The sequence below is a fragment of the Canis lupus genome, chromosome 1 (assembly GCF_011100685.1).
Source record: "Canis lupus familiaris isolate Mischka breed German Shepherd chromosome 1, alternate assembly UU_Cfam_GSD_1.0, whole genome shotgun sequence".
NCBI lineage: Eukaryota > Metazoa > Chordata > Mammalia > Carnivora > Canidae > Canis > Canis lupus.
This window is the reverse complement of record NC_049222.1, coordinates 118,284,446-118,301,876: the sequence shown is the minus strand read 5'-3', so window position 1 is coordinate 118,301,876 and position 17,431 is coordinate 118,284,446. Positions and strand designations below refer to the sequence as shown.

Here is a 17,431-nt window from a genome sequence, read left to right as displayed (position 1 = left end):
TGCCTCGCCTTCCCCCCACCATTCTTCCAGACAGAAGCTTTGCTGTTGGAGACCTCAACCTTCTTCCTTCCAGGTCCCTTCCACGGGGGCGAGACATTGAAGAAAGCCCCCTGTCCTGATGTGAGGAGCAGAATCCAGCCCATCGTATGCCCCCTCCGCCTACCTGAGGCTGCTGTGACCTTGGGGACCTCAGGGAGCACCCTGGCTGGGAAGAAGGATGTGGGAGCTGTCTCTTTAAGAGCAGGAATGGGGTGAGAGAGCCCCAGAGCTTTAGGGAGTCCGACTTGTTCTCTACCTGCCCAGGTTTGCCTAGGGCGTGGCAGCTGCGGATAAAGGCAGGACTCAGGCTTAGCAGCTGCATTCCCTCCCTTCTCTCCCAGAACTTTCCAAGCCTTCTGGGGAGCCACACAGGTGAGCGGCTGGGGTCCCCTCCCTCCAACACCCTCTTGGCTCTGCCCCCAAACCACTCCAGCTTTCCCACTGATCTCTGTTAAAGACACTAACTAGAACTTCCTCCTTGCAAGGATTTTTCCGGGGAGGGGGGGGCAAGGAGCAGGAGGCAGGAGATTAGACAAAGCATCTTCCATTGGCCTGATCGGGGGTCCCCCTGACCCTGATCATTCTGCCTTGAGGGGACTGGGTGAGTGAGCTGGGACGAGGGTAAGGTCCACATGTGGAAGCGGGGTGCCTGGGTGGATCGCGGGTGTCAGAGTGGACCAGAAGCATCTGGGTTGGGCGTATCTGGGTGGACAGCGTTGGAGAGGGGTGCCTGGGTGGACGGGGGTATCCAGGTGGATCAGGGCCAGATTGAGGGTATCAGAGTGGATGCGTGGGTGGCGGGGTGGACTTGGGGTATCTAGGGATTGAGGAGTGTGGGTCCTGGAGCTTCTCAGGAAAGGGGATGGTGGCTTCCTGGGGAAGCTATAAAGTGGGGAGTTGGGTAGGAAATTCCAGGGACATGGGGGAGTCATTCTGCGTGGGCTTGATGGCCACCGTCATGGAGAGGCCAGCAGAGCGCGGACGGTGGAACCGGCCATCGCACTGGTGTTGGGACCTGCAGGGCAGGGAGGGAGCCTAGAGGGGTGTGCAGAGCCCCCATCTGCAGGCTGTCATCATCTCCAAGTCCTCACACCAACTACAGTCCCTTCGGGAGCAGCTCAGGGCCCCTTCCAACAGCAGCCTGGGCCGGGAAGGGAAGGTGAGGGCAGCCTGCACTGCAGGAGAGCCAGGCTGGAAAGTTTGTCCTGGGGCTGGGGTGCAGCTGAGATCACCCTTAGGTCTCCCCTGTGCCGGGGACGCCTGGACAGGCCCTGGGGATGGGGAGTAACAGAGCCCTCACAGCCGGGGGGACTTGGTGCATTCCATGGGAAGAGGTTTCAGAGCTAGGGACTCTGGGCCCTGGGTGAAGCAGACAGCACTAAGCTGAGTGAGCAGGGGTTACAAGGCCGTGGCAGCAACGTGGGGTGACCACGGTGCCAACATCATTGAGCGGCGAAGATTCTATGAGTGAAGAGCTGAGACCAGTGCCTGGCATGGGGTAACCGCTCAAGTAGGCCCTAGCTCTCACTACGCAGGCATCCTCTCGGGTGACAAAGCCTCACGAGGTAGCTTTATGTATTATTTATTTTTTAAAGATTTTATTTATTTATTCATGAGAAACACAGAGAGAGGCAGGGACATAGGCAGAGGGAGAAGCAGGTTCCATGCAGGGAGCCCGAGGTGGGACTCGATCCCAGGACCCTGAGATCACAACCTGAGCTGAAGGCAGATGCTCAACCACTGAGCCACCCAGGTGCCCACGAGGCAGCTTTAGAGGATAGGTGGTCCTCCTACAGACCTGCGCCCTGAGCCACCAGGCTGTCCTGCCCACACACCCGCTCCAGCTCTTCTCCCCAATCTCTGGGGTCCTAAATGCCTTAGTAATGCTCCCCAAAGCTACGGGCCCCTTCCTGCAAGAAATGGTTGCATTTGAGTCCACTGTAGGGGGTTAACCGCTGAGAGGATTGCCAGGACCTGAGTGGGCACAGGGACAGGGAGGAGTGTGTGAGAACAGGCAGGAAGGAGAAAGAAACTCGAGGTGGGGGTTACGTGGGGGGTACGAGAGAGATGGGTGGTTCTCTTCAGCTGTAGAGAGGATCCTGGGGATGGAGCAGGGAACGTCCAGGGGCTCAGTGAAATGAGGGCTGGGACAGATCACCTCCGGGGGTGCCAGGGGGTGCAATGGGTGAAGACACAGCAAGGTCGCTGGGCAGTGCCCAGCACAGGATGGGTCGGAGGACAGGCGAGTTCTGGCTGTCAGCATTTTGACAGTGTATGCTTTTGGCAGCAGGGCAGGGGCAGGGGCAGGGGCAGGGGCAGGGGCTGGGGCAAGAGCAGGGGCAGGAGCCGGGGCCGGGGCTGGGGCTGGGGCTGGGGCAGGGGCAGGGGCTGGGGCAGAGGCAGGGGCAGGGGCTGGCGCAGGGGCTGGCGCAGGGGCTAGGGCAGGGGCAGGGGCAGGACAGGGGCAGGGGCAAGGGCTGGGGCGGGGGCAGGGAGAGGACATGGGAGGGTGCACAGAGAGATGGGGCTTATCTCAGGCACTCAGGATGGGGGCAGGGTGGGCTGATACCAGACCAGGAAAGGGACGGAGGGATTCTTTTTGCTGCACAGCCCTATCTGGGGAAAGAGGAAATAATGGCTGCCAGGAAGAGCTTGGCAGGAGCTGGGGCAGGGGCAGGGGCAGGGGTAAGGGCTGGGCAGGGGCAGGAGCTGGGGCAGGGGCAGGGGCAGAAGTGGGGCAGGGACAGGAGCTGGGGCGGGGCACAGGTAAGGGCTGGGGCTGGGGCAGGGGCAGGGGGTGGAGCTGGGGCAGGGGTAGGGGCAGGGGTAGGGGCTGGGGCAGTACAGAAACCAGGGCTTCCAGGGTTGTGGAGACAGATGGGACTGGGGCTGCAGCCAGGTGGCTCCTCCCTGCTCTGGCCCCCCCCCCCCCCCCCCCCCCCCCCCCCGCACCTCCACCACCTCCACCCCAGGCTCCAGTGCTCTCCTCTGCACATCCTGCTCTGAGCAGCCTAAGGAGCCAGCTCCGGCCTGACCCGGGGCCCAGCCCAAGGTCTGCAGAGCCCGGGCAGGGCGGGCAAGCTCCGAGCTGTCTCTGGGAGACACACCCGGGAACCCGGGCCTCCTGCCACCTGGCTCCCAATATCCCGTTTCCCAAAACACCCCGAGGCCCTGAGAATCCTGAGTGACAAACAGCGGCTGCAGAGCCAAGGCTGCTTTAAATCCTGCTCCCTGGCAAGGTGACCCTGCGCACCCATTTTAACCTTTCAGGGCCTCAGTTTCCCCAACCGTAAGATGGGGTTGGCAGCAGACAGCGCCTCCCTCTTTTGGTCACCAGGGCGATTCCCGTAAAGCCCCAAACCGGTGTCCAGTGAGTTATTACTGCGGCTCCTTGCCAGGTCTCCGTTGTCGCCCACCCCCCTGTACTCTGCGGCTCCTTCTTACCTTCCAGCCGGGGGGGGGGGGGGGGGGGGTGGTGGCGGGGGTGGTGGTTAGTGCCAGCCTTTCTGCCCCGGGACGAGCTGTGTACCCTGGGTGGGAGCAGAGTAGGAGGGGATCGGGAACCAGAGGCCCTGCTAAAGCTGGACCCTCCCCACCCCCCACACCCCTCCAGGCCAGCTCGCTGACATGCAAGAGGTGGCCCTGAGTCTGCTCATCTTCCTGGCAGGTGAGCACCTGTGCCCCAGGCCGCCTTTTCCCCAAACCCCTCCACTGAGGGGTGGCAAAGCCCCACGTGTGTGTGTGTGTGCGCGCGCGCGCGTATGTGTGTCTCTCTCTGGTGCTTTCTGCCTCCCCTGTGGGGTGGTGACTACCCGGACAGCATCTCCTTGAGGGGGAACCGGTGGCTGCAAAGTACACACGGAGACAGCGGCTCACACTGCTGCAGAGTCACCGTCTTGAGGCCTCCTTGATGGGACGGCTCAGCCCTGTGTGCTGTGTCTTTACCACCTCCCCAGCACCTTATTAGGAGAGGTAACTGGGAGCTTAGTGGATGCAGCAGCTACAGGAATCCTCAATTTCCCCAGCTGTAAAAATGAGGACAATACTGGTCCGTACCTAGTACTGTCGTCGTGAGGATGATGCAAGTTAGTATGTGAAAAGCGGTTAGAACGGGGCCTAGTACGGAGTAAGCACTATGTGCTTGTGCTTTAAATATAATTAAAACTGATTAATGGCCCTTTGACAAAAAGAACAGAGCTTAGGGCCAGAGCTCAGGTAGCCTGCTGCTTCTGGCCAGAATGTAATCCTAGTCCTTTGCTTTTATTGTATTTTTTATCCCTTACATTAGGCAAGACTGGCATTCCATTCAGGGTAGTGATGGAAAGCTGCATTTCTTTGAAATACAGTGTATTGGGTTTATAATTAGTAATTTGCTCTAAAAGGAAGTGGTGAGCACCCACCAGAACAGGTGCGGTGTGGACGAGGCTCTGAGATGGGAACCGGTACCATCTGTCAGCGTGACAAGAATGTTGCTCCGTTTCTGCAGGAGGCAGGGTTAGCCAGGTGTCTGGAAGCACCAGGTGGAGGGGTGGTCCAAAGACACCCCGAGTAAAACTGATTTAGGGAGGCAGCATTCGGGTGGGGCTCACAGGGGTGGGGTTGGGGGGAAGTCCACATCTCCTAGGTTGGGGCCAGACCCCTGTGCCCTCAGCAGGTGTGTGTGTGGGGGGTGACTGTCCACCAGGGGACCCTCTCTCAAGGCCCCCGAGGCTCTGCGGCCCTGCTTGCCGGCGTTGCTGGGGCCAGCATGGCCATCCCCACTCCTTCCCGCTTCTCCCAGCAGGCCTGCCTGCCCTGGAGGCCAACGACCCAGAAGGTGAGTCGGACAACTCCACTGGGCTCGCCCCCAAATTCTTCCCCGCGCCCCTGCCCTCCTGGCTGTTGTCCTGGATTCATGTTCTTTTTTTTTCTTTCCTTGCAGATAAAGACAGTCCTTTCTACTATGGTGAGAATTAGTGCCGCTGTCTCCCCGCCACTACCCCCCTCCCCGCACCCCACTTTGTGCCAAGGGGCCCCCACAGGTCGGGCAGGGGTCTGATGTGCGTGAAACAGGGGTGAGGATAGGAAGAGGCAGGGATGGGGGGCGGGCACTGAACTGTCGACAATAATAAAAGGAACGAGCCCTGCCAGTCTGGTCCTTGGGAAGGTTCCCTTCCAGCAGGAGAGACGCACACAGGAAGCCAGGCGGTTCACAAGGAGCCGTTGTTAGGGTTCAAATCCACTGCTGGGAGGAGGCTCGCCTTGCGACAACCGCCTGGGTGGCCTCCCTGCTGTTGCTCAGACACAGCAGACACACTCCAAGCCTCCAGACCTTTGTGCCTTCTGATCCCTCTGCCATGGCCCCTTGCCTTGCCTCCTCGGGTCCCTGGCCAGAGAGGCCTTCCCTGACCACCCTCCCTAAAAGAGCTGCCCTCTGACTTTTTGTTCCCTGGCTCTGCTTATTTGTCTTCAGACAGATAAGCTTATCTCCACCTGACCTTCCATTAAATCTCTTATCGCTTGTTTGTTGGGTAAAGGGAGGGCTGGGGGGCTGCTGTCCTCTCGGCTCCGTGTCCCCAGCTCCCTGCCCGTCATAAGGCGCCCGATACCTACCTGTCGAATGGAGGGAGGTTGGGCTGGGGAGGACACAGGCAGGCATCGATCGCCTCCTCTGGGTTTCTCCTAGACTGGCAGAGGCTCCGGATCGGGGGGCTCATCTGTGCCGCGGTTCTGTGCACCATCGGCATCATTGTCCTCATGAGTGAGTGGGGACCCTGGTGGCTGAGCTGGCAGGGCAGGGCTGTGGGTCCCCTCCCCCCAACCGTTCCTTCTCCCCCAACAGGTGGGAAATGCAAATGCAAGTTCAGCCAGAAGCCCAGGTAAGATGGGTTCCCTGCTGCCCGCTTCACAATAAGCAGTGAACACATTTCACCGGTGAAAAGAGCTAAATCTTGCAGAAAGAGGCCTCCCAGCTCTGCCCTGGAGAATTCCCGCCACTAAGATTTCCCAGGTTTATTCTTCAGAGCTGATAGTCTTCAGAGGGCCCTGAATCCTGAAAAGCTTTGCTCCCATTCCAGGAAAAATAGCCAGGAAGCTATGTCAGGGGCAAGCTGAGAATCCTCTAGGCTTGAGGGAGAGGACAGGTGGGTGGATACAGATCTCACCACTTTTCTTTCCCTAGCCACCATCCGGGGGACGCCCCACCTCTCATCACTCCAGGTAAGACAGGAACAGAATGGGCGTGCAGGGAACACAGGATGGGAGGGGTGGGCGCGTGGGAGTGTGCATGCACGTGTGCGCACGTGCCTTGGGGAAAAGACTCCATCTGCTCTCACAAGCGGACCCATCATCTCTCCCAGGCTCTGCCCAGAACTGCTGAGGATGCATCATCCCAAAAGGACATAGAGGTCCCTTCTCTTCCCTCAAGTCCTGGCCCTGCACAGGAGCCCGGACACCAGGATAGAATTCTCCTTTCTTGCCTCAGACCACCTTGCCAGGGCTTCATCTTACCTCTCTCCGGAGGGGTCTTTTTGTTCAATTTGTATCCTTAACATTGATCTCGCCTCCTGTCCAAAGAGCCTCAAGACTCCCTATGTGTACACGGGGGTGGGCTTTTGAGGACTGGAAGGTGGATGCACACTGGCAGCTGGTGCAGAAGCTGGAAGCTGAATCTCCTTGTTGGGAAAAGCCCAAGACCTGCTGAGTGGCATGCGGCCCACCCTCTGCCTCCAAAGCTAGGGGAACCACAAGCACAATTTAAGATTTTTCTAGTAGCCAAATGGGGGACACTTTGGGGGGTGAAAGAGAGCTCTAACCAGATGCACTGCTGGGACGTTCAAGGGGACACTGAGACCATCCCAGGAAAACAAAGATGTGGATGTTCCTACTATGATATGAGTAGTCAGAGAGCTTATGATTTTAATAGTAAGACCGCATGACCCTCCTACCCACCCCCGAGACCCCACTTTATTATAGAAAACCCTTCCTAATACCCAACTGTCCCCGCGAGGCCTTTAAATAATGCCCCACGGCACTCCTAATATATAGTGGCCATATGGTGTGAGAACCTCCAAGGAGCCACAGACTCCTCTGAAACCCCCCCGATGCCCAGTACGATCTCCAAGATGCCTCCGAGGGCCACCCCATGAAATGCCTTTAAAACACCCTTTAAAACACCCAAAACGATCTCCTACAATGCCCTGAGACAGGACCCCGAGACCCACAATAATCCAGCGACTTGTCCCCTAATAAGGCCCTAGAATCCCTTGAACATCCCATGACCTCCCCCCGCCCCACCCCAACCATGAGCTCACACTCATGGGGCAAGCGAATGCGCACCAGGGCAGCCAAGATGCACCCCCGGGACCCCTCCACCCCCCATGATACAGCCCAGGAGCTGGGACACCACTCCCCCCCCGCCCCCGCCCAGGCCACTCAGGAAACACCGTCTCCCAAGTATCCCCACCCACGAGCGCGGCAGGTGCACAGCGCGTTTATTGAGCTCATACACTTCCGGTCCTCAGCCCCGCCCCTCGGCGGAGACCCGCAGCTCCCGCTCTCCCACCTGCTCCCCGCGCACGCGCAAAGGGCCCACACGCTGGGCTTCCGCCTCGGCCGCGGGCATGCGCACAGGCAGCAGAGGCCCTCAGCAAGCCCGGCGGGGAACCCCGCCCAGCGACTGGTGACGTCACGGAGGCGGGCGCTAAAAGCGATTGGCCGGACTGCGCTCAGGGGAGGGGACGGCTGGCTGCGCCTCGGCCCTGTCCCTGGGAGCCGGGAGGGTGGGTGCGGGCGGGACGGGCGCTTCCGGACCTCGTGGGGCTCTGCACCCCGGCTCCTTGCAGCGCCCCGGCCCGAGCCCCCACGTCATCCTTAGAGGCGTGGCGTCAGACCGGAGGGCCCGCTCTCGCCTTGAACTTGGCCTGTGGTCAGGACCTCGCAGGCACCGGCACCCCGAGGAGGGCCAGGAGGCCGGTCCAGGGGGGTGTCCAGAGGCCTGGGACTGCCGCCGCCGGTGCCCCCTTCCCTCCGGGCCATGCCCAAGGCCCCCGCGGGTCTCAGGCGCTCAGGTCTAGCTCGTGATGCTGGTAGATCTGTGTGGGGCCCTTGAAGCAAGCGGCGAAGAGGAAGCGTCTGCCGGCCATGGTGACGTGAGCGAAGGCGCGAGGGGCCACCAAGGCTGGGGGCCCCAGCTCCTGCAGTGGCTCCAGGAGCCCCTTGTCAGGCTCGAGGCGGAAGACCTGGCTGAAGGCGAAGTCGCTGCCCAGGATGGCCAGCTGGTCCCTGGCGATGAGCAGGGGCTGGAAGACGTGGGCACCTCGCGAGGGAAGTTGCTGCAGCAGGCGGAACATGGAGCCGTCCCAGCGCATGACCTGTGAAGTGTGGCCGCTGGTTAGGGCCTGGGGCCCAGGAGGCCCGGGTCTGCCCCTGTCCTCGGGGCTTCAGAGCACTTGGAACGGCCTGGAGGTCCCTAAACTCCCACAGCTTTCTTACCTTCACACCTGTCACCGCCCAGCTGCCCAGACCCCAGACTCGAGGTCGTTCTTGGCCTCTCCCTCGCTCTCCCTCGCACCCCACATAGAATCCGTCGGTTTTTCCTATGAGGGTGTCTATTTCTCCGTCTCCTCTGGCCGCACTCCGCCCCGCCACAGTCACCTCCCTCCGTGACGGCAGGCTCTTCCCTGGGCTCTCCACTCCCATCCCTGCACCCACAGTCTGCTCCCTACACACGTGTCCTGTGAACGCCTGACTCAGCCTTGTAGGCCCAGAGCGCTCCACTTGGCTGTTCCTCACCCGAGAAGGGGAATGCCAGAGGGGGGTGGGCCCTCAGCCTTGGGGGGTCCAGCGTGTGGTGGTTGTGGCCAAATGTAAGTCTTAGAGTGCGTCATTGTTACAGAGCTGGGGTTAGGGGCCAGTGTCAGGGTTGGGGGTAGGAAGTGGCTTATGGTCAGCCAGCCTTGAGGAGTCATAGTGGTCTTGGAGTCGGTGTTGGGGTGGCCAGACGTCAAGGATCAGTACATTAGGTGGGGTCAGAGTTTGGAGGCCTGCGTGCAAGGCGGGGTCAGTGCCGGAAGACCAGTCCACATCAGGTGGCCGGCGCTGAAAAGCCAGCCCCGAGGGGATTCGGCTTGGCCCCCACCCCGAGCAGGCCCAGCCTCACCATGGAGTCCCCGATGTAGCGCGTCAGGCACAGGAACACGTCCCCGCCAGCCTGGAAGTGGCGCGTGGCATAGACGTCCTCGGCCTCGGGGATGTCCGTGCGCCTCTCGAAGCGGCCCCCGAGCCAGTGGAAGAGCACGGGCCGCTGCGAGGCGGAGGCCAGCAGCAGGTGCGGCCGGCCGTCCAGCTCCAGGGCCTCGGCGTCCGTGTCCCGGTGCCAGGCGTGCAGGCTCTGGCGGGGGTAGAAGCCGGGCCCGTCCTGGCACAGCAGCGTGGTGCTGCCCGCCTTGGAGGCGTCGGCCACCACGAAGCAGGGCTGCCCGTCCAGCCACAGGAGCTCGGCGTCATTGGGCCGCAGCAGCCGCCGCGGGGCCAGGGCTTGGGTGGGCACCAGGCGCAGGCCGGGGCCGGGCCGGGCCCACAGCTGGGAGCCCCCCCACAGGCGGGCGGCCAGCACGAAGAGGCGCGGGCCCAGGACCAGCGGCTTGCAGGACACCACGGAGGGCGCTGTGGGGGCGTCGGGGAGCAGGCCCCTGGTTAGGCCGCCAGCAGGGGCAGGCCCACCAGGCGGCTGTGGGGCGCGGGGAGGACGGAGGCGGGGCGCTCACCGGACAGCTCTTCCTCGGGCCGGAAGCGCTGCAGGCTGTAGTCCCAGGCCAGGATCAAGCAGCGGCCGGCAAAGGGCTGTGCCAGGACCATGTGGGGCTCCCCCTGGTAGGAGAAAGACTCCACGCCCAGCGCCGACTCCCCGACCGTCTGGAACCAGGACAGCTCTGGGGGTGGCGGGAGAGAGTCAGGCAGGCCCCGGGGGACCCCGAGGGCCCTCGTCGCCGAGCCTCAGTTTGCACATCTCTGCAACGAGGACCACTGCGGTGTGCGCCCCAGCGGGACTTACAGCGGAATCTTTCTATCAGGTTGGTGGATCAAGTCCCGACAAGATGGTGATCCTTGATTTCCTAAGCTGCCTGTCATCAACTAATTGCTTAGGAACCATTGGTTATTCGTTCATTCACCTCCCCAAGCTCCCTCTGGGGGACATCCCATTGCGTCCGTTTTACAGACGAGGGAGCTAAGGCTGAGAGGCTCAGGCAGCCGGTTGCGCAGCACGATCCATCCTTCCCCCCTTCCATGAAAGAACTGGGGCGCAGAGCTGGCCAGCTGCAGGCCACCTTATCCCAGCGCTGCCCCCGACGCCTCCCTCCTGATATTCGGTGTGGCCATGTCCAGGCCGGGTCCCCAGCGGAAAAGAGCGAAGTGATGGGGGCAATGCTCGCTCGCTCGTTTGGCAACGGCTCCCCTGGACTTGGTCTCTTTCCCCTTCTCCCCATGACCTGGCAGATGGATGTGCGACAACTCTGTTTCAACCACGAGAAAACCAGGACGACACCCGGGGGCTGCCCCACCCGCCTGGACTGCTCACCTCAGACCCTTCGGTCGTCTTTAATTCGTGGTATTTCGAGCCTCTTTGTTACAGCAACTTAGCTTTTACAGTATTGATGCACCAAGGTGGCCCGGCACGCGAGGGGAGAGCCAGGTGATGGACTCCTGGTTATAATACCCCACTCCATGTGCCAGGCCCTGTTTCCAGGCCCCAGGGTTGAAGCAACGAACCGAGCTACCAAGGATGCCCACGCAAAGGTGGGTCTATTAAAAACGTCCATCATATCATCACCCCCTCTCCCTGCTCGAAACCCCCCGCGGGTTCCCCCAGCCTTTAGTAAGTCCACTCTGCTGTCTGTGGGCTTTCAAAGTCCTACACAGTGAGGCCCCTGCTGCCTTCAGCCTCACCTGTGTCTTTCCCTTCACTCAGTCCCCCACGCTGGACAGACTGTCTGCTGCCTCAGGACCCTTGCACATGCTGTTCCCTCTCTCCTTGAGTGCCCTTCCCTCTGAACCTCACTGAGCTACATCTGGATGTAAAGCCAACTCTTCAGAGAAGGCTTCTCCGATGCCCCGTGGAAGGTGGGACCGCTCCGTCCCCTTCATCTCCCTCATCGCTCCCTGGGTTTGCACAACATGTAGCATACATTTGTTTCAGCAGGATTTTGTTTAATGTCTATGTCCTCACCCACCAGGGCTTCTGAGGGCAGGGCCCACGGCCATCTGGGTTACCATGGTGCGCCCATCGCCTCTCACAGGGCAGGACACAGAGTGGCCCTCAGTGACTGCTTGTGACCCTAAGTTAACTTCTCTGGTTCTAGGAGTCCCACAAACCAAAAACACGTCTTACACTGAGATGATGGTAAGAATTGATGATTATATTAGTAGCCTTCGGATTTGATCTCAAATACCCACTCCTTCAGGAAGCCGTCCCTGGCCCTCCCGCTCCACCTTCCCCTGGCACTGGCCCTGGCTCGGGGCGCCTGCAGGTGGGCTTCCCCCACCCCAGCCCTGAGCACTCTGGGCTCTCACTCTCCACCGTCTCTGTGCTGCGGGCTCCGGGAAGGCAAGAGCCGGGGCCATCCTCATCCCTGCTGTGCCTCTTGCATGGCCCAGGACCCATAAAGGTGCCAAAACGTATTTATGGAAAAGCAAAATAGCAAGTATCATAGCAAGTATTTGTAAACGGTCATTTTTTATATGAATAACAACCACCAGAGTGAACACTTGTGAGGGCCTCCCATCCAAGGCTCTGCGCCAAATGCGGGCGTGGGTGGATGCATCACTGAATTCTCGCTGCAATCCTATGTCACGGCTTATTACCTCCATTTTACAGATGAGGAAATTGAGGCTCAGGGAGCCGATGCTCATGCCCAGGGTCTCACAAGCTGGGAAACAGCAGAGCAGGGAGCGAGGTGAGCCCTCCAGCCCTGGGAGCCATTCCCCTGATCTCCCGCCTTCTTCTGGAACCCCTGCGGTCCCTCCCACCCTGCCGGGAAAGCCCCCACCTATGGCTCTGCACTTGAACGTCTTGGGGTCCAGGTGGCGGAGCTGCATGTGGGCCAGAGCGGTGGGGCCGGCGCAGGCCCCGGTCCCCACGCTGGCATTCACGGTGGGCATCCACTGCAGCAGCCAGAGGACACGGCAGTCACACTGGAACGGGTTCCCGCGGAGGTCCCTGGGGCAAGAGGCCGGGGAGGGGCTGCGACCTGGCTTCCACCCCCCTGGAGGCCACGTCTGCCGCCCCCTCCCCGGGCGAAGGTTCAGGATGGGGCCCCAGAGGCGGTGTGTGAAAAATACGGAAGAACCATCGCATACTGATCTCTGTCGACCAAAAGTGGGCACAGCCATTCCCGTCCCTCTCCAGCATCCCCAGACTCCCTGGAGCCACCCAGCCCCCTTGAGCCTCACACATGAGTTAGGGTCTCCAGGCCTCGGAACAGGAATCTGGGGAGGGTCTCGAGATTATTATTGGCCAGGCTCCTGGTGGAAGGAGAGGAGGAGGGGCTGTCACCAGCTACCCGGCTCCCCTGTGTCCCTGGGGGCTGGGGCTGGGGCTGGGGGCTGTCTGGGCGGGCTGGTGAGCGAGTGGGGGAGGCACGCACAGGTGTGTGAGTGAGCGAAGTCCTCTGAGCGCGTTCTTAGAGATGGAGCCAATCTCATTGTCCTCAATGAAGCTGTGGAGGGAAGGTGGGGTGAGGGGGAGGCCCTCGGGTCCCTGCGGTGGCCCCGGAGCGTTTGGGGAAACTCAGCCCACCGAAGCCTCCCCAGGAAACTCTCCTCCCCAAGGTTCCAGACTATCATCCCAGGAGCCAAGAACCTAACCCTGGGCTCACTGCCAGCCTGACAGTGAGCACTGCCACCGCATCACCACCACTGCCACCACAGGACCACCGACACCAGCACTCGCTCCAGTATCACCGCCAGCACCTCCACCGTCATCCATCTGACCAACACCCGTGCCCCTGTCGCCATCACCACCCCCGGTGCCAATGACTGTTACTGTCATCCATACAATACTGTGCCACCACCGCCACCAGCCAGCATCACCACCCACTCCCGTCGTCCACACCAACAGCATCGTCGCCAAGCCTTACCCAGCTATACTGATAAGCGTCACCGGCAACACAGCCTTCACGGTGGCCCCAACAGGACTGCCACCGTCATCACCAACACTGCCACCATTATCGAAGGCTTCGGCACAGGTACCAGCGTTGCCAATACCAACGTCACCGTTACCCCCAGCACCACCACCGCCACAACTTCCATACACATCAACACCTCCATCATCACCACCAAACCCGGGGCCAGCAACGTTGCCCTTGCACCAATACCAGCGTCCCCCACAGCCGTTGCCAACAGCGACACCGATGCTGTAATTACCAACACCCACAACACTGATAGTAGCAACACCAGCCCCTCAAACTTCATTGCCAGCACCAGCACCAGCACCAGCACCATTGGGTCTGCCATGGTGACCAACATCATCCCCACTTCATTGTCCTTAATAATGTCACCCCTTCCCTGTGAGCAGCAGCGACAGGATCACCATCAACACCATGATCACTGACACCGACACCAATGCTGGTGTTGTCACACTGTCACCACCACCACCACCACCACCACCTCAGAGCTGTTTCCTGTTCACTTGAAGTATTTCCTTATCTCTGGCCTCTTTCACTCTCCCTGAGCTCCCCTAAGTCAGGTAGAGAGCCAGAAACAGTCTTGGGGCTGTGGATCTTGTGGCACAGAGAGGGGAGGTGAGCAGGCCGGGATCACACAGCTGAGCAGGAGCCCAAGACGCCAGGCCTCTTGCCCTCCAGAGGGACCCTTGTCCAGACACTCCCCTTACCCATGCCAATAAGGCCCTACCTGCGTCTACTCTCGGAGCCTCAGATGGCCCCCCACAACTTCCTCTCCCAAGCCCCCACCCCTGTCCCCATCCCCTGGCCTCACTCACAGGTACCGCAGGTGGGACAGACCCGCAAAGGCATCGTCCTCAATCACCGAGAAGGAGTTGGATGTGAAGAGGCTGCCAAGGGAGCAAGAAGAGTTTTTTCCCCCAAATTACTGCACCCCATGAGATTTAAACATTGGCCCCCAACCTCCACCCTCATGGACACGGTCACACACACCTGTACGTGCACGTACACCTCTGTGCACACACACCCCCACGCACCTGTGCCAACACCCACCCACTCCCTCGAGCTTGTCCTCGGCTCAGCTGAGCCGCACTCACAGCAGGTGTAGGGTGGGCACCCTCAGGAAGCTGCCGGCCTTCAGCTGGGTGACTCCAGTCCTCACGAGTGAGCTGGGGACGGAGGAGAAAACCACCCCAATGCTCCGGTCCCGCCCCAGAGCCGTCTCCTGTCTGGGGGACACTGGCACGCCGCCCCAACCCTGGATGTCTTTCCTTTCCATCCTAGGGAAACAGGCATTGGCCCTCCTCACTTGGCAAGGATCCTGGCGACATCCAGTCCCCCAACCCCGGCCGCCCCGCGCCCCCCACCTGGAGCCCCAAATGCTGCCCTGGGCTTTGGAGTTTCCCTTCGGCTCCTGTCCACATCCCAGCAGCTCCCTTCGAGGCATCCCGACAGCCCTTGCTGCCCACCTCCCAAGATCCTGGAGGGTCCCGGCTTCCTCGGGGACCCCCCACGCCCTGCCCCCGGCCCCTGGGGCCCCAGGTCCTCACCCACTGTGACACTCACAGTGACAGCAGCGTCGGGGAGAAGCTGTCGGGCAGGTCCGGAGAGCCCTCGCACAGGGCGCTGTCCTTGGAGCAGGAGCAGCTCAGGGGGCACTTTCCCTTGGGGGGCCTCCAGGCGCCGGCCCCGGCCAGCAGCAGCAGCAGCACGCCCGCCCCTCCCATGCCCCCTCACCCCTGCGGCCGCCGCTCTCTGCTCGCTGCCCACCCGCGCGGTGGGTGGCTCGGGCCACTACCTCCGCCCCGCCGGGCGGCCCCCCATCTGGCCGGCTGGCACAGCACGGCCGCCGGGTCTCTCCCTTCTCCGTCTCTCCTCAGCTGCCTTCTCTTCCTGTATGCCCTGGGCGGCTAATTTTCTTAGTTCTCTCTCTCTCTCTCTCTCTCTCTCTCTCTCTCTGACTCAGTGAGTTAGTCCGCTTCCCACTCTCTGTCTTTAGTTCTGTTTGTCTCTCTATCTCTGTTTCTTTGTCTCTCTCTGTTTCTGTCTCTGTCGGTCTGTCGGCCTGTATGTGTGTGTGTGTATGTGTGTGTGTGTGTGTCCCTCTGTCTGGTGTCTTTATTTCTCACCGCCCCTTCCAATTCCCCTTCTCCCCTTCCTCCCACGCCCCTTCTCCTTGGAGGTTTGGGAAAGGGACTCACTGGGGCACCGGGTGCGCCTCTGGGCACTGCCGCGGCGGGAGGAGGGGGTCAGAGGCCATAGGAAGAGCGGCCCTAAGGAAGGGACTGGATGGCCCCATGGGAGGGGAGGGGCTGCAAGGGCCGGAGCTGCCCTGACCCTTCTCAGTCGGCCCCCTCCCCAGATTCCCGCTCCACCGCACCCGGAGTGTGAGGAGCATGTCACCAGGGTGGGGACCGGATGGCTCTGCAGGTGGGGGTGGGGTGGCAGGAGCGACCCCGGGGAAGGGGGGGTGCTGGTCCCATCCTGGGCTCGCCCAGCCAGCCCCCTCCCTGGAGGGTGTGATGAGCCGGGCCCCAAGCCTCAGAGGGGGCCAGCTGCTCCCTCTGGTGGCCACACTCGGCGGGACAGTAGCCCTGCCCCGAGCCCACAGCCGCGGCCCCGCCTCATATTAACCCCCTGAGTGCCAGCCACCCACTGGGATAAGGAGCCGACTCCAGGGGAAACCGATGGTGAGGATGCCACCCCCTTCCTCGGCGTTGGCTCTGCGCTAGGCCCTGTCCTGACACTTCGTCTCTCAGCTCATGCTGAGCTCGCCGCACCCTCTGAGGCTGATCCTCTTACGTGGCTGTTTTACAGATGGAAACACTGAGGAGGGAGGTCAAGTCAACTTGAGATTTGGGTTAGGGACTGGGGCAGGGCCCGCTCTGGAGCCCAAGCAGCCAGCTCCAGGGCCTCTCCGCGTGACTTTGTGTTCCCTCTTGGGGGACCAGAGCTCATGGATATTGGTCATTTTCATTTGGACTAAGCTTTTAGCAATTTGGATAGATTCTGTCCATTAAGTAAGAAAAATAAATACGGATGCCTGGGTGGCTCAGCGGTTGAGCATCTGCCTTCGGCTCAGGATGTGATCCCCGGGTCCTGGGATCGAATCCCACGTGGGGCTCCCCGCACGGAGCCTGCTTCTCCCTCTGCCTGTGTCTCTGCCTCTCTCCGTGTGTCTCTCGAGAATAAAGAAATTAAGCCTTTTAGAAAGAAAGAACTAAAAAAAGAAAAAGAAATAAATGACACTTGTACCCAACCCGAAATAGTCGTACTAATAATCATTGAGCCCTTGCTGTGTGCCTGACTTACCACGAATGTGATCAGCTCCCACAACAACCCTGTGAAGGGAGTCATACTACTGATCCCCACTTTGCAGATGGAAAAAATGAGGTATGAAGAGGTTTATCGATTCACTTCATGGCCCTGGACCGAACTAGACCAACCCACCCTCCTCCCCACCCTGAGGAAAACACACAGCCTCTCTGGCTACGGCCACGCACACCCAGAAGACTCGGAGGTCAGGAGGCTCCAGCACAGTTCAGGAGGGATCACAGACTCAGCTCTGCGTGGCTCCGGCAAGTCATCTGGCTCCCTGGTCCTCAGTTTCCCTGTCAAGTGGGGCAATTGGTGCTCCCACTTCCCCTGTGTGTAGAACTGTCCATGAGATGAGGGGGGCGGTGGCCCCTGCTTGTGGGCCAGCGCAGGGCGGGCCCCCCACGGTGGCCGGCAGGCCTGCAGGTGGATTCTGGATCCCAGCGCTTGTCCTGCACCCGGAATGGCTCTGTGATTTGAGCAAGGCCTTCGGGACTTGGTTACCTCGGCTATAAAGCAGAGGTGATAAACTTCTTTCCAAAGCCTTTGCAAAGATGAAGAACTTGTGCCAGGGACACAGGGGGGACACAGGCGTAAATCCATACAGCGTCCCTGGCCAGCAGCGTTCTCACTTGGGTTTGCAAAGAGAATGGCGATGACGACAGTGATGCTAGCTAACCTTTTTTTTAGTCACTTACTGTTGGCCAGGCTTTGTTCTACATGCTGTCCATGGATCACTTCAGATAATCATCCCAGCTTCCCTCTGAGGTGACTGCGATTTTACCTCTGTGCTACAGCAGGAGAAACTGAGCCTCAGAGCGGTTATGTCATGTGCCCAACGTCACCTAGCACGGAAGTGGCTGAGCTGCTCCACTCTGGAGCTGTCGGCCTTGTGAGGAGGAGATGCCAAGGACTGG

At 60.6% G+C, this 17,431-nt stretch overlaps 2 protein-coding genes across 10 annotated transcripts; one reads left to right on the top strand and one right to left on the bottom strand.

Moving 5' to 3' along the window:
* Positions 1–274: 274 nt before the first annotated feature.
* On the top strand, positions 275–6,910 carry FXYD3 (FXYD domain containing ion transport regulator 3). 8 transcript variants are annotated; one of them, XM_038529366.1, is made up of 9 exons: positions 395–411; positions 3,310–3,409; positions 3,653–3,706; positions 4,820–4,855; positions 4,961–4,984; positions 5,705–5,779; positions 5,861–5,897; positions 6,200–6,237; positions 6,378–6,910. In XM_038529366.1, exons 3-9 carry the CDS (start codon positions 3,667–3,669, stop codon positions 6,395–6,397), a joined length of 270 nt encoding a protein of 89 aa, XP_038385294.1. In that variant the 5' UTR covers positions 395–411; positions 3,310–3,409; positions 3,653–3,666; the 3' UTR covers positions 6,398–6,910. The 8 variants fall into 8 exon arrangements, with proteins under 8 accessions (XP_038385296.1, XP_038385292.1, XP_038385295.1 ...); XM_038529364.1 differs by lacking the exon at positions 3,310–3,409 and having other exon boundaries at positions 307–411; XM_038529367.1 differs by lacking the exon at positions 3,310–3,409 and having other exon boundaries at positions 308–411; positions 4,823–4,855.
* Positions 6,911–7,494: 584 nt separating this feature from the next.
* On the bottom strand, positions 7,495–16,645 carry LGI4 (leucine rich repeat LGI family member 4). 2 transcript variants are annotated; one of them, XM_038529354.1, is made up of 9 exons: positions 14,766–16,645; positions 14,297–14,479; positions 14,018–14,089; positions 12,663–12,734; positions 12,469–12,540; positions 12,066–12,235; positions 9,786–9,950; positions 9,179–9,684; positions 7,495–8,390 (listed from the first exon to the last, which is right to left on the bottom strand). In XM_038529354.1, exons 1-9 carry the CDS (start codon positions 14,924–14,926, stop codon positions 8,076–8,078), a joined length of 1,716 nt encoding a protein of 571 aa, XP_038385282.1. In that variant the 5' UTR covers positions 14,927–16,645; the 3' UTR covers positions 7,495–8,075. The 2 variants fall into 2 exon arrangements, with proteins under 2 accessions (XP_038385282.1, XP_038385283.1); XM_038529355.1 differs by having other exon boundaries at positions 14,297–14,368; positions 14,766–16,333.
* Between the last annotated feature and the right edge of the window lie 786 nt (positions 16,646–17,431).